Source organism: Poecilia reticulata, chromosome 6 (genome assembly GCF_904066995.2).
Source record: "Poecilia reticulata chromosome 6, P_reticulata-male-v2, whole genome shotgun sequence".
Classification (NCBI taxonomy): domain Eukaryota; kingdom Metazoa; phylum Chordata; class Actinopteri; order Cyprinodontiformes; family Poeciliidae; genus Poecilia; species Poecilia reticulata.
In genome coordinates, this window is record NC_088835.1 from 2,910,722 (window position 1) to 2,925,411 (window position 14,690).

At 42.8% G+C, this 14,690-nt stretch overlaps 1 protein-coding gene across 3 annotated transcripts in view; it reads left to right on the forward strand.

The window, feature by feature from the left end:
* Positions 1-5,874, forward strand: part of bcar1 (BCAR1 scaffold protein, Cas family member) — a 98,126-nt gene extending 92,252 nt beyond the window's left edge. For all 3 annotated transcript variants that reach the window (XM_008410909.3, XM_008410910.3, XM_008410911.2), the window contains 3 exons: positions 1,193-2,074; positions 3,196-3,285; positions 4,454-5,874. In XM_008410909.3, coding sequence (XP_008409131.1) covers positions 1,193-2,074; positions 3,196-3,285; positions 4,454-4,999 — 1,518 coding nt within the window. In that variant the 3' untranslated portion in view covers positions 5,000-5,874. The remainder of the gene's footprint in view (positions 1-1,192; positions 2,075-3,195; positions 3,286-4,453) is intronic.
* Positions 5,875-14,690: the final 8,816 nt, after the last annotated feature.

Below are 14,690 nucleotides of genomic sequence, written 5' to 3' on the forward strand. Positions count from 1 at the left end.
CTCAAGTGGAGGAGTTTAAGTATCTGGGGATCTTGTTCACGAATGAGGGAAGAAGAGAGCGGGAGATCGACAGGCAGATTGGGGCAGCGTCTACTGTGAAGCGGGCGCTGTACCGGTCCGTCGTGGTGAAGAGAGAGTTTAGCCAAAAAGCGAGGCTCTCGATTTACCGGTCGATCTACGTTCCCACCCTCATCTATGGTCATGAGCTTTGGGTCATGACCGAAAGAACGAGATCACGGGTACAAGCGGCCGAAATGGGTTTCCTCCGCAGGGTGGCTGGGCTCTCCCTTAGAGATAGGTCATCCAGAAGCTCGGTCATCCAGGAGGGACTCAGAGTAGAGCCGCTGCTCCTCCACGTCGAGAGGAGCCAGTTGAGGTGGCTCGGGCATCTGGTCTGGATGCCTCCTGGACGCCTCCCTGGAGAGGTGTTCCGGGCACGTCCCACCGGGAGGAGGCCTCGGGGAAGACCCAGGACACGCTGGAGGGATTACGTCTCTCGGCTGGCCTGGGAGCGCCTTGGGATTCCCCCGGAGGAGCTGGAAGAAGTGGCTGGGGAGAGGGAAGTCTGGGCCTCCCTTCTGAAGCTGCTGCCCCCGCGACCCGACCCCGGATAAGCGGAAGAAAATGGATGGATGGATGGATGGACTTCCAATGATTCACTTCCTGCTAAAGAGCCCCTGGTGGTTGAAGAAAAATCCACATATAAACGGCTTATAGTCTGGAAAATACGGCATATGAAAAAAAATCTGAATGCTCTCTAGTATTGTTCCGGGGGCCGGACCAAATGTGGAGGCAGGCCGGATCCGGCCCGCGGGCCGTAGTTTGGGGACCACTGCTGTAGAGAATGAGTAAATTATTACTGATTTGGTTTGAGGCTTGAGAAGTTTCATGGCAGCCTAAATATATGACATCTAGTAGAGTGGAGTAATGTGACAAGCTGTTGGCACTGTTCCCAAATATTCTACCTTATTTCAGATCTAGGCTGCACCAGGTGCTCTCTAGTTTGGTTAAGAGAGTCACTATCCAAATGGAATAAACTTTTAAAAGTTCAGCCAGTCCTCCTATTACTCATTTCATTGCATTTAACAGCCCAGTTTCTTGATCAGTTGTTCATCAAAATGTAAATCCATTACTGTTAATATATGTACATGATTTATGAAAAGTTGTAATCAGCATACGCGTTGTTCTCCAGGTTGTCCGTGATGCTCAGTCCAATGCTGAGGAGCTGACCATGTCGTTTAAGCGCCTCTCTGCGTCAAGCACAGGAAGCACACGGAGCAACCACTCTGCTTCTTCGTTAGACATGGTTCCTGTCCGGGACACGTCCTCACTTCCTGCCTCCAGCTCCATCCAAGGAAAACCGCTCATGCTAGACCTTGATCAAGCCATGGAGCGTCTGTCTCGCCTACAGCAGGCTGTTGAGTCCAGCGTTTCCCTCATGATGTCCTTCATCACAGGCAACTGGAGGAGCCCTGCTCACCTGGATGGAAACCTCACAGCCATTCATCAGGCTGCTGACCGGGTGCGAGCCACTGTCCGAGACTTCCTAGAATTTGCTCGAGGTGCTGTGGCAAATGCTGCCCAGGCCACAGACCGCTTGCTGCAGACCAAACTGGGTCGGCAGGTTGGAAAGATGGAGGAGGTCTTCCAGAGTTTGATTCGGCACAGTCAAAGCTTAGACAGCATCTCATGGTCATCCACAGCACTGTCCACTCCGACTCCAGGAGGGGATGACTTGGATCGACTGATCATAACAGCGAGAGGTATCCCTGATGACGCCAAACAACTGGCCTCCTTTCTTCACGGCAACGCCTCACTGCTCTTCAAAAGGACAACCCGGCAGCAGCAGCCGCAGCAGCAGCTGCCCCTCCCTCCAATCCCTGGGGAGATTAGTGGTCACATGACAGGATCAGGTAGTGGAACCTACCAGGGAGGAGAGAAAGTGCATATTCAGTCACGGCCCCTCCCTTCTCCACCAAAATTTACATCTGCAGAGGAGGAGGAAGGAGTGGACAGACCATATGAGGTCACAGAAGAAGGCTGGATGGAGGACTATGATTACGTCCATCTACAGGTACATTACTGCCACACAAGAAGTTGAGCTAGAAAATCTATTATGGCATAAGTTTCTTTTACACAATATCTTCTGTCCATATCAGTGTAATGCATTAAATGATCGTTACGTATGGCGAGCTTTTTTACTCACATTACACCATTTTACCTTTACCAAATAAGAAAAAATATATTGTAATATTGCTTCACATGGCATCACAGATGACAAGATCTGTATTTTGCACCAGGTTGTGTAATGGATGCCAGGTAGTGTAAAAATAAATTACCTGGGATTCATTGCACAATCGGCTGTTAAAAATCTGTTATACTATCTGTTATTTAGAGGAAGTCCATGCTTGCCGCCTACTATCTTTGCTTTTTAATGCAAGATTTATTAAATAAACTAAACAAGATGAAGCTTCCTAAAACCACTAACAAAATTATGATTGTGGCTGAAACTGTCTTGTTTTATTGGTTTATGTATCTAGAACTGAATTGTTTGATTCAATCGAGTAGTTTTTGACCGAGATTAAAAAAAATCTATATATTGTGTTAAATTATTTTGATAAAATAGCAAAGCAAAAAAAAAAAAAAAAAGTTGTGAAATTACATTTCTAAAAGAGGGAGATAGCACAAGTCACTACACTTCTGAAGTGGGAAGGTGACACATTCCTCTCGTAGTTGGATGTTTTTTTAGGATCAGGGATTTTCTTGTCTTGCTTGCCCATACAGAGAGCTGATTGGGGCAAGTTCCATTTGTAACACTTGGTATCATAATGGACACACAGGGATGTATTTTTACACCATATGGCATCTTTTGCTTCACCTGGCATAAAATATGACACAAATTTGGACAAGGGGTGGCATGGTTTTATGCCTTTTGTTCTGGACTTAACATACCAACAAACTGTTATAATGTGAGTATAAGAACTAAGGAATTGGGTCTTTACATCTCACAATACATGTTCATACCTGTGTCACAACAGCCTGTCCCCAAATATTTTCATTTTAATTTAAAAAGAAAACATTAAGCAGGCTGATACAGAATTTTGTGGTAGAGGGAGCAATGCTTTTGCAGTTCTTCTAGTCTCCAGTAGGGGGAAGCAGAAGCAGTAACATAATATGTGTGTTTTGGTTTGAAAGGGAAAAGAAGAGTTTGAGAAGAATCAAAGACAGCTCCTGGAGAAAGGCAACATAATCAGACACAACAAGACGCAGCTAGAGCAGCAACAGGTTTGTGTTCCGCTGTTTAACAGATCAAAAGGCATCAATAAGTTATATAAGCCTGGGAAGAAAAAGCTGATAATTAGAATTTCCCACATCTGAAAAGAGATATCTTCACATCCCTTATATTATTTTAGATTTTGTCTGTTAGATTTTGACCAACACAAATTATTGCATATGATTAAATTGAAGTAAAATACTTTCAAAGGTCAGATATGTATTTATATCCAGTCCCACTTAGTCACAACTTCATGTGGGAATCTTTTAGTCTTTACAGTTTTGTTTCTACCAGCTTAGCACAGCTAAGTTGCTAAATTGCTCAAACTGAGTCATATTGGATGGGAAGGCTATGTGAAGACCCTGTGGTCTAAGGTCTGGCTGCCAAAGATCTTCAGATTGATGCGTTATTCTTAAGCCCTTTTTTGATTGGCAGTTTTCATTGCAACTTATAAAGATACAAAGACTTTATAATTAGTTTTATTTGTTTCTGTTGTTTTAATTTATTTTTGATATTTAAAATGTCTTCCAGTTACATTATTAAATGTTCATTAGAATTTAACATTTATTGATCTTTGAGAATGTGTTCTTGTATTATCATGTCATTACCATTATATTACTTCAAAATTATTGCAAAACAACAATATTATTGTCTATTGCAATAATTTCTAGAACAATTTATCGTCCAATGAAATCTGTTGTGACAGGCCTGTGGGGAACTGCCTTCACATGTAGATGCTCCAATATTCACACTTTTATTTGTAAAAAGTCACTGAACACCAGGTGTCTTCTTCCTTTATCATTGTACAATACTTTGTGTTGATCTATTATATAGAAGCTCAATAATACACTAAAGTTATGAGGGTAAAATGATAATCACTTTCATTCAGTGGATACATTGAAATTTATTCAGTCGATTCATTTCAGTGAAATTCTGTCTAGTTTTTGAATTTTTTCAGCCATGGTGGTAAAACAGGACAACGTGTCGGCCCAGAGCCTCCTGTTGGGTTCAGAATTCTAGATTCAGTTTAAGAAAAAAAAAACATTACTTTTATTATCTGAGGAGACATAACTTTAAAACATTTTTTGAACATTTACCTGATTAATAGCAGTTTCTGTGTTTATGGCTGTCTAATAATTTGTGATCCTTAGTAAAATGTTGCTCCTTTTTTTTTTTAAGATTAAACAATTTGAGCGGCTTGAGCAGGAAGTGAGCCGGCCAATAAACAATGACATGACAGGCTGGGTCCCTTCTCTGCACCATCCTCTGGCCAACCAGCTGTCCACGAATGGCGCCGGAGAGCCCCCATCTTCCAAGCTGTGTCACAGTGACCGCCAGCTCCTCCTCTTCTACCAGGAGCAGTGTGAGCAGAACATCACCACGGTTACCAATGCCATTGATGCCTTCTTCACCGCCGTCAACTCCAACCAGCCGCCAAAGATCTTTGTGGCACACAGCAAATTTGTCATCCTTAGTGCGCACAAGTTGGTGTTCATTGGGGATACGCTATCACGCCAGGCCAAGTCTCCAGAGGTCAGGGGTCGCATGGCCCAGAGCAGCAACACCCTGTGTGAAAAACTCAAAGACATCGTAATCAGTACAAAAACAGCCGCGCTGCAGTATCCGTGTGCTGGAGCAGCCAGAGAGATGACGGAGAGGGTGAAGGAGCTGGCCGGCTGCACGCAGCAGTTCAGGATGGGCCTGGGCCAGCTGCTGCTCATGTAGGAAGCCAAACCCAAACTGTACTGCACTGTTCCACACACAGTGGTAGGGGGCCGGAGGGGAGCTGGGGTACGTCCTCTGAGTGGACGTACCCCACTCAGAGTACAGGAGTGTGAACAGGAGTGCACACTCCTGTTCTGAGGTTGGACTAAATCCAGGACTTTTTTTATCAGTTTAATCCTGAGACGCAGCAGTAAAACTTTCTGGAGTCCTTGTTCACTGGAGTTGAGTTGTCATCTCTCTTCCCATCCTCCTTGTGCTCACTGGGATCATTCCTGTCTTCGACTTCTCTAACTACACAGCAGTACAGGAACATTATGGTAGGTGGGCTGTAAAATAACCAGTGTAAATATTTATCTTCCCCGTTTAGAGAGACGAACAGAAAGAACAATTCATCAAAAAATGACACTAAATGTTCCTTTTTTAAAGAAAAAAATTATGAAATTATAATTGTAGCCTAAGACCATATAAATCATTGTTATTAATATTGCCTCTACTGTATAATTATGACTCTGATTCTTGATCTTTGTATCATTCTTGGTAGGGATGTATAAATTCCAGATGTTATGTTCTATGTTGTAGTGAGTGCCTCCATTCTCCATCCCTTACACACATCTTTCAATGTCACCTGACGATCTGTGGTTGCCCTGTCAACTCTGTGTAGAAAGTGGCTCATGCTATGATAGCTGGTCCACCTGAGTGCCGCTGCTGCCCAAAAGACACCCAAAGCCCTGAAGCATGTGCAGCTATAACGATATCAGTGCCATCTCACAGGATTTTCTTTTTTCTCTTTTTTTTTGACAAACTGTATCTATGTTGTTTTGTAAGAGGCATGTATTCAACTAAAGTGTAAAAGGTTAAACACCAATGCAATTAAATCTGCTTTTTGTCTTTCTTCTCGTGGTTATGATGAAAACATTGACAGCAGCTGAGCCTCCAGAGCAGTGTTCCAGTCAATGACAATATAACGCTACAATCAACTGTGGAAAAGTTACACACTTTTAAGAATGTTCTTAAAAGTTTAATGATTTAATATTATTTGTTTCAGAATGAATAAATATGCTTCACAGACTGTGGAGATATCTGGAAGCAATATTTGTAGACAATAACTGATCTAAAGTTGCATTTAAAACATCAGCAGATCATCATCACTACCCAGATCAATTGCTGTTTCAACTAAAATGTTTATTTCTACATGGAGAAACATTTAGTCATGGAAAACCAACAAACATGATGTGTGTTCAACAGCACAGCAGTGGAGGCAGTCACATCAACATTTAAAGCTATCAAATGTTGATGTGCTGATTACAGAGAATTCCTTTCAGAAAATAAATGAGTGATTCCAGGGGCTCTGTTGTGGAGCAGGGATAGACCGCCCCCTATGTATATGACTGTGGTCCTCAGCATGGCCGCTGCAGGTTCGAGTCCTAGACTGATGGTCTTTGACTCATGTCTTCCTTCTCTCTCATTACCCACTTTTCTGGCACACTACTCTCACGTAAAGGCCACTACAACCAAGAAAACCTTTAATTAAAATGAGTCCTTCTAGATATTATTCAGAACAACAGAATTTCACTCAAACTGTCGACTGCAAAGGGAAACATAAATTAGATTAAATGATTGAAAACAAGTAGAAAGAAGTGAAAGAAAATAAAAATTTTCTCCAAGTTACCCGGGAGTTTAGATCTTAGCATTTGCTGCAGACATATCAGATCAATCAAATTCAAAAACATTTTCTAAGAACAATGGGAAAAAAACCCAGAAGTAATAAGGAAAAAAAAAAGGTCTCTCAAGGAGGGGGATGTGAATACTTTACAGCAAATCTTGTCGTGTGAGCAGGCTTTAGTACAAAATAATGTTGTGTCACAACTACAATCTACCTGCAATGCTAGTGTAAACGTCAAGCCCTGACTGAATGAATAGCCTTGTGTCACATTAATGATGGATAGCTGAAAAGTTACCGGGTTTAGCAATTTTGCTCCAACTCTGCTATAAGCTGGGGAAAAAAGGGGGCGGTGCCCCCTCAAATGAAACTTGCAAGAGATAACGGAACATCTCCCTTATCTGAGGTTGTCCATGGTAACGTCCTCATTACTTGACTCAGGTGCGTTGAAGCAGAGACTAATCTAAAAGCTGCAGGACACCAGACGTCCAGGCCTGGATTTGAGGATCATTGGTTCGTACTAGTTTACTTTTGTGAAGTCATCAGCTGCAACAAGCTTGAATTGCATAAAGATCATCTCTGTCCTACTCAAAGTCACTGGCATAGTTTGGATAGAGCTGTGGCCTGGAAAAGAAGGCTGGTTCTGTTCTGGGACGACTGTGGAACCTCTGGAGACAGTAATGAGAAGAAGGATTCTTCATAAAATCAAGAAAGTTACAGACAACCCTGAGCAATCCTCTTCATGAGACTGTCTGAGAAAACAGTGTCTTCAGTCAGAGGTTTCTTCGGATTCGCTGTAATACAGACTGCACCAGAGATCATTCCTGCCAACAGTCATCACCATCTACAATAACTCTTTGAAGAATCTGAATTAATGAGCCATGTACTGTTATCACTACGTGTTAGACACTCTGTGTATGATAACGTAGATCAACAGCAAGCCAAACTCAATTTCATAAGCCAGGAAGCTGAGCGTCTTGCTCCTTTATTACGTTTTCTTGACACTTACAACTTTGAGCAGTGTTGTGGAAAAGCTCAATGAAAGGTTGAGTGAAACTATAAGAAACAGATAAATTACAAAAATGTGACGCATACAATCAAAGGAAATTAGAAGATCGGACATATATCCATTATGGAAAAGTTTTGGACGGGCGATGTGCCCTTATTGCATAAGCGATACTAAAGAATGACTGATATCATTAAAGATACAGGGGAGAAGCTTTTTAGTCATCTAGCTTTGCTAGCAAAGTTGTTAGCTATCAGCTAGCTAATAGCACAACAACAACAGCCTAATGTCTGTATAATAAAAATAGTGAATCGATGGATAAGAACAGTTTTTCCTGACCTGGCTGTCTCCTCCCCTCAGTAGTTCTTCAGAGAAAGGCAGATGCAGAGGCCTGTCAGTGTCTGTTGTATTTCATTACCTTTCTGCTTAAACCGCGACTCCGAGCTGAAGCAGAAACGATACTTCAACGGTTTTCCGTCATCTGACAAGTAGCAAGTCTACTCCACTTTATTCACCAAAAACTTTTTTTAAAAATAATTCACCAAAAACTGTTCTGTAATCTGGAACGTTCGCTACATTGAGCTCCGCAGTTTGCCGCCTTATCTCACGCCTCTCGCAAAAGGTCAAAGGTAACAAGGTGACCGGCTTATTATGTTGTACAAAAAAGCAACGAATTTTAGCACACGTTTTTATGTGTCAGAAGAGGGCTTAGGAAATGGTACCAAAAAAAAAATGACCAAAAGGGCACTTGGGGGCAAGGAGCAAAAAGGGCAGGGGCTCAAGCACCCCCAGGTGCCCCCTCTGCACGTGCCTGGCATCTCGCACACAGTAGTAAATCTCCGTTATTTACCGTTATCAAGCTCTTGATAGCTACTTCTTGAGCTCATTACGCCCGGCACTGGACTCCCTGCTCCTTTTCCCAGTCCCTTTCAAGTCTAGCAGCTGGGCTTATTCACGTCTATCTGTGCAGATGGATTATTCATAAACGGCAGTCTTTGCGCTCTGAATACTGAGAGCAGAGCAGCTGGATCGACACGATTACCGCATTTATCTCTCTGCTCTCATATTTAACTTCGCTTCCAATCGACGCTAGTGAATGAGATGTGCATTAATGACCCATTCAAATTAAATGCGGCCAGTTAAAAAAAAAAAAAAAGCCATGCACCGGCTGAAGAGAGGTTATCTGCAGAGTTTGCGAGACATAAGTTATATTATTAGCCTAATTATGACTGCCGCCTTGTTGCAAGGCTACATGCGCAGTAAACGGGCTGCCAACGGATCGTGTAGCTGGTCAATATTCCCTCCATTGCTCATCTCGGTAGGGTCAGTTCAAGTGCTTTCTCTAATCTTTGAACAAGCCAAATTCTTGCTTGTTTTTGCCATTACCCAATTATCGCTTAACATCAAATCTTGTAACGTGTCCTATTCACTACTTGCCAAAGCAAAGTGATCAGCTTCAATAATAAATTCTGGGTTTGACTTAGGAATTTTTCCCCGATACATAACGCATCGTGACTGTTCGCTGCTTCATGTCGCTTCCCATATCGTGTCCTCTGTCAATTTTCACGGTTAATCTAATTAGTTGTCTTCTGAGGCCTTCGTTGCCTCGAGTCCTGAGTCGCTAGCGCCGGGCTTTTCCCGTGCAGCAGCACCAGAGTCCTGCTGCAGCTGTACTGAGCTCACTGGGGCTGCATGAATCACGGCAGCAAATCCCAAAGAACTTTACACAGTTTTTCCCCAAATTAACCACCCGAGTAGAGTTGTTGGAAGCAGGCACGTTGGCTGGTGTTGACTAGCAAATATCAATTCAGGACCTAAGCTTATTAACAATTAGCCTGTCAAAATATGTATGTTTACGTTCAGCTTCATAGATTCATTTTGCCCCCCCAATATAAGTTGATGCCCCCCCTCCACACCTCGCGCATTAAACTCATCCGTAGCCGGGGTCTAAGTTGCATCTCTCGTCTAAGATCGTCCAAAATCTGCACGCTATTATTTCCCAAGCCATCCTGTCTCATCCAGGTCGATGCAGCTTACTGTCTAGCTCACCCAGGTTCCACGCTCGAATGCGTTCGTTCCAGTCTCACCTCAGAGCAGATCGCCATTAGCAGTCTTTCTCGTGTGCCCATTAGCAACAATCAATCAGCATTTGGAGCGTTCTGAAGCGCGACCCATCCAGAGGAACTGATCCTCCAATTTCATTGCCGGGTCCAATTAAGTTAATTTGTAGGGCCCATTTCAGCAAGTCAAGAAAAACAAAACAAAAAAAACCCTTCATTTCAGCAGCTCAAGTCCCTAGCATTTTACTAATCCGTCCCATTGCCATAACCTGTTCCCCAAAGGGGAATTTCTGCAAGCGACCCCATGTCGCCGCTTTCCTCCATAAGCAGTTGTGTCCCAACTGTAGAGCTGAGACTCCACCCATCCGTCTCATGACATCAACTGGCACCAATCATGTTGGCATCTCTGCTCGTTTTCAGCTCTGGTCATTCTAACATCCTTGCTGATAAGCTGTCCCTCTCAGCCTCCATCCAGTCCAGTTCCGCTTCTGGACAAAGTCACCCTCTTCAAATCTCAATCTCATGTCTCATGCCAATAGCTTTGTCATTTCATCCTCAGCATCCTCTTCATATAATTATTCTTAACTCTTCTCTGTGCTCGCAGCTTCCTTCAGTGTCAGTAGCACTGCACAATTACTGGTGGTGGTCGGTCAACTCATCCAAAGCTCTCGCTCTTTTCCATAAATGTTATACGAACCATCCCCTTTGTCCTTCACCCCTAATAAATCCTTGTCCGGACATACAGAGCATTACATAGTCGGGCTCCTGCATATCTTCGTCAGCTTTTAACTAAATGTTCTCCTGCCCTTTGTCACCGATTCTGTTCATTACTTTTATGGACAGAATTTCTAGGTGCAGCCAAGGTGTTGAGGGGATCCGTTTTGGTGGCCTTAGGATCGCATCTCTGCTTTTTGCGGATGATGTGGTCCTGTTGGCTTCATTGGAATGTGATCTGCAGCTCTCACTGGAGCGGTTCGCAGCCGAGTGTGAAGCAGCCGGGATGAGGCTCAGTGCCTCCAAATCCGAGGCCATGGTCTTGAACAGGAAAAGTGCCTTCTCCGGGTCAGGGGGGTCGTCCTGCCTCAAGTGGAGGAGTTTAAGTATCTGGGGATCTTGTTCACGAATGAGGGAAGAAGAGAGCGGGAGATCGACAGGCAGATTGGGGCAGCGTCTGCTGTGAAGTGGGCACTGTACCGGTCCGTCGTGGTGAAGAGAGAGCTGAGCCAAAAAGCGAAACTCTCGATTTACCGGTCGATATATGTTCCCACCCTCATCTATGGTCATGAGCTTTGGGTCATGACCGAAAGAACAAGATCCCGGGTACAAGCGGCCGAAATGGGTTTCCTCCGCAGGGTGGCTGGGCTCTCCCTTAGAGATAGGGTGAGAAGCTTGGTCATCCGGGAGGGACTCAGAGTAGAGCCGCTGCTCCTCCACGTCGAGAGGAGCCAGTTGAGGCTCGGGCATCTGGTAAGGATGCCTCCTGGACGCCTCCCTGGTGAGGTATTCCGGGCAAGTCCCACCGGGAGGAGGCCTCGGGGAAGACCCAGGACACGCTGGAGGGACTATGTCTCTCGGCTGGCCTGAGAGCGCCTTGGGATTCCCCCGGAGGAGCTGGAAGAAGTGGCTGGGGAGAGGGAAGTCTGGGCCTCCCTTCTGAAGCTGCTGCCCCCGCGACCCGAAGGGAACGCCAGATCCAAAGTTTGTGTCCATGATAAGGGGTCTATATATATATATATATATATATCTTCCTTTAGTAATTCTAGTTAGGTTATTTCTTTGTTTGGATCTTCACCACGTTGCCAGTTGCTAGCTTTGTTATCCCTTGTCTCCTGTTTCATTGCGTTTTGGATTTCCTTGTTTTCCCTTGATTTTGGATTTGGTTAGTTTAGTTCATTAAAAATAACATCTTCATAAAGTACGTCAACTGCCTGCTGCATTTGTGTCCACCGCCACATCATGACACCATCCAGATGAAAGAGCCCATCTTTAAACAACTAATGTGCAATTAAACAATAAAGGCGACGTAAATTTTATGAAACAGATCACACTTCAAGTAAATATTTGTTGTATTTAACATATTTCAGGTAAGTAAACATGTAATGAAATAGAACCAGTCCTAGAATTTTATGTAATTGAACATTACGGGTAACAAGTGATGATCATCTGAGGTAATACATTTTATAAACTTTTTTAAAAATATATTTTTTTAAATATAAATTTGGTTAAAACATTTTTAAAAAGAGGTCAAAATGGAATGAAAATATGCCTCATTATTCTACTTTGGTAGAATAATTTCACATATTTTGAGTTAATAGGTCACATGACCTAGAAGCTATTGAAGAAAAATACTAAAAAAATAGCTAAAAAATATATCCATCCATCCATCCATTTTCCTGCACTCTTGTCCCTCGGTGGGGTCGGGAGGGTTGCTGGTGCCCATCTCCATCTAGCGTGCCGGGCGAGAGGCGGGGTACCCCCTGGACAGGTCGCCAGTCTGTCGCAGGGCAACACAGAGACACACAGGACAAACGACCATGCACACACACACTCACACCTAGGGGCAATTTGGAAAGGCCAATTAACCTGACAGTCATGTTTTTGGACTGTGGGAGGAAACCGGAGTACCCGGAGAAAACCCACGCATGCACAGGGAGAACATGCAAACTCCATGCAGAAAGACCGGGGCCGAGAATCGAACCCAGAACCTTCTTGCTGCAATGCAAGGCAACAGTGCTACCAACTGCGCCACTGTGCAGCCCCTAAAAAATATATAAAAAGTGTTAATATGTAATAAAGATGAGTGTGCCTCATTTGTACAGTCAAGTAGAATAATTTCACACAGATTTTGAGTTAATGGGGCACACGATTTGGAAGCTTTTGAAGAAAACATTTAATATTTAAAATATTGAATATGACTTAAACATTTTATAGAGGATAGTGTGCCTCGTTTAGTAGCATGAATTACCACTTTTTATATTAGTTGGTCACAAGACAAAGCATTTATTTACAGGACTGTTTGGAAATTGACGGTCCCCATGTGAACAGCTGGCCGAAATTAATGTTCATAAATCGGATCGACCTTGAGCTGAATGTCCCTTACTCCGCGGAGGGCGAATATCCAGTATCCAACAACCACCGCAGCGAAGTTGTTTGCAAAACAACTTTGCTGCAGTGGGCAATACAATGAAAACACCGGTGTTCTGACTAGTTTGTTTTGGTCTGTGGGCTGCAAACATGGCGCCGAGAGACGTAAACGTCATACGCAGTGACGTCAGCTCCAAAGCTGTATACCCAAATAGACCCTTTTCACAGTGACGTCAGACAATGGCCGCCATAACTCAAAGAGGTGTATTTTTACTTCCAGTGTGATTTTGCCTCTGGAAACCTGACTGAAAAATTCCCGGATATTCATTATCTTAAGGATATAATAAAAAGTAAGGTTAATAATAACAGCATTTAAGTGTTAGATAGCCATTATTACTCATTGTCAATTCACCATTCTCTGACTGTATATAATACACAGCCTCCGATCGGAGAGTAAACCAGCTAGCAACAGCTTTAGCCACAGTTGGGAAAATATATACACCGCTGCCTGTCAGTATTGTAATGTTAAAAGATTCACTTTCTGTATTAACTTTAATAAAACAGTATTTACATGTTAGAAAGCCTTTATCAGTCATTGTCAATTCTCCAACTGTATTTATTCTCCAACTGTATTTAAAGGAACCAGCCTCTGATCGGAGAGTAAACCAGCTAGCAGCAGCTTTAGCCACAGTTAGGAAACATATATACCGCTGCCTGTCAGTGCTGTATTGTTAAGTTTCATTAAAATCACTTACATCTTCCAACACTGTTGTTTAGAAAAGCATTTTAAATATTGATTTAAGCGCCATCTGCCAAATAATTTACATATTCTGATGTGATTCATAATTTCTCCTTTTGTTTTGTTCTCCATCTTTCTCAACAGTAGCCGACCTAACAACCTACCATATCTGAGATGGTCGTGTTCCTCTGTCCATGGCAGGTTCAGTCAATCAGCTGTGGGACATCTGCTGCCTAGTCAAAGTATCATGGGCCTCTTGATTTGAAAGGAGAAACCAGTACAGAGTCTTCCTGCTCCTGCAAGTCACACTTCTTGGATGAACACTCACTACTGCAAGCAGCTGTTAGAAATGAAATCTTTGTGCATTTTTTCTGTAATTAATATCTATATGCATCTATTAATAAATGAATTGATGTTGTGTAGAGTTCTGTAAAAACTATTGTAAACAGCTTGGGATATGAAGTTGTTATTCCTATGTTATCAATTTTCTACTGCCAAGTCTACAACCACAGGAAAACAAAGTATAAGAAACTTAACCTTCTAATCATAACCTTTGATAAATATTCATTGGAGAAATGTGAAATTAATGAGCTAATATATATATATATATATATATATATAACTATAAATGCCATACTTCTGTCTTGGCTCAAAAACGCGCTCAACCCGAACTGTTAAAACCGCGACTATAACTCAGCCTTCAGACATCACCACTGTGCCACCGACAGAGAGAAAAGAGATGTAAGCTATGCGGCTGGGCTGATACAGTTTACAATTAGTCTACAGTTAAGAAACATTATATGAACACAGTTAAAGACTTGCTGGTAAATTAATTTGTTTTCATTTTATGTAGGGGGAACAGATCATTTCAGGCGGCTGAAACAGCTAAAATATTTGGTTTCCCCCTCATAACTTTGAAAAATAAAGAGCAAATGTTATCAAAATCACAGGATGTGTTGTTGATGAGAGGAATCAACACAGTGAAAGACTTGCAGGTAAAAATGAATTTGTTTCCATTTTTTGGAGGGGGAACAGATTATTTCAGGCGGCTGAAATATCCATTCTCTCCTCTCCTCCCCGCATAACTTTGGGAAATAAAAAGTAACTGTATCCAAATTCTCAAAAATTATGTGTGATGGCAT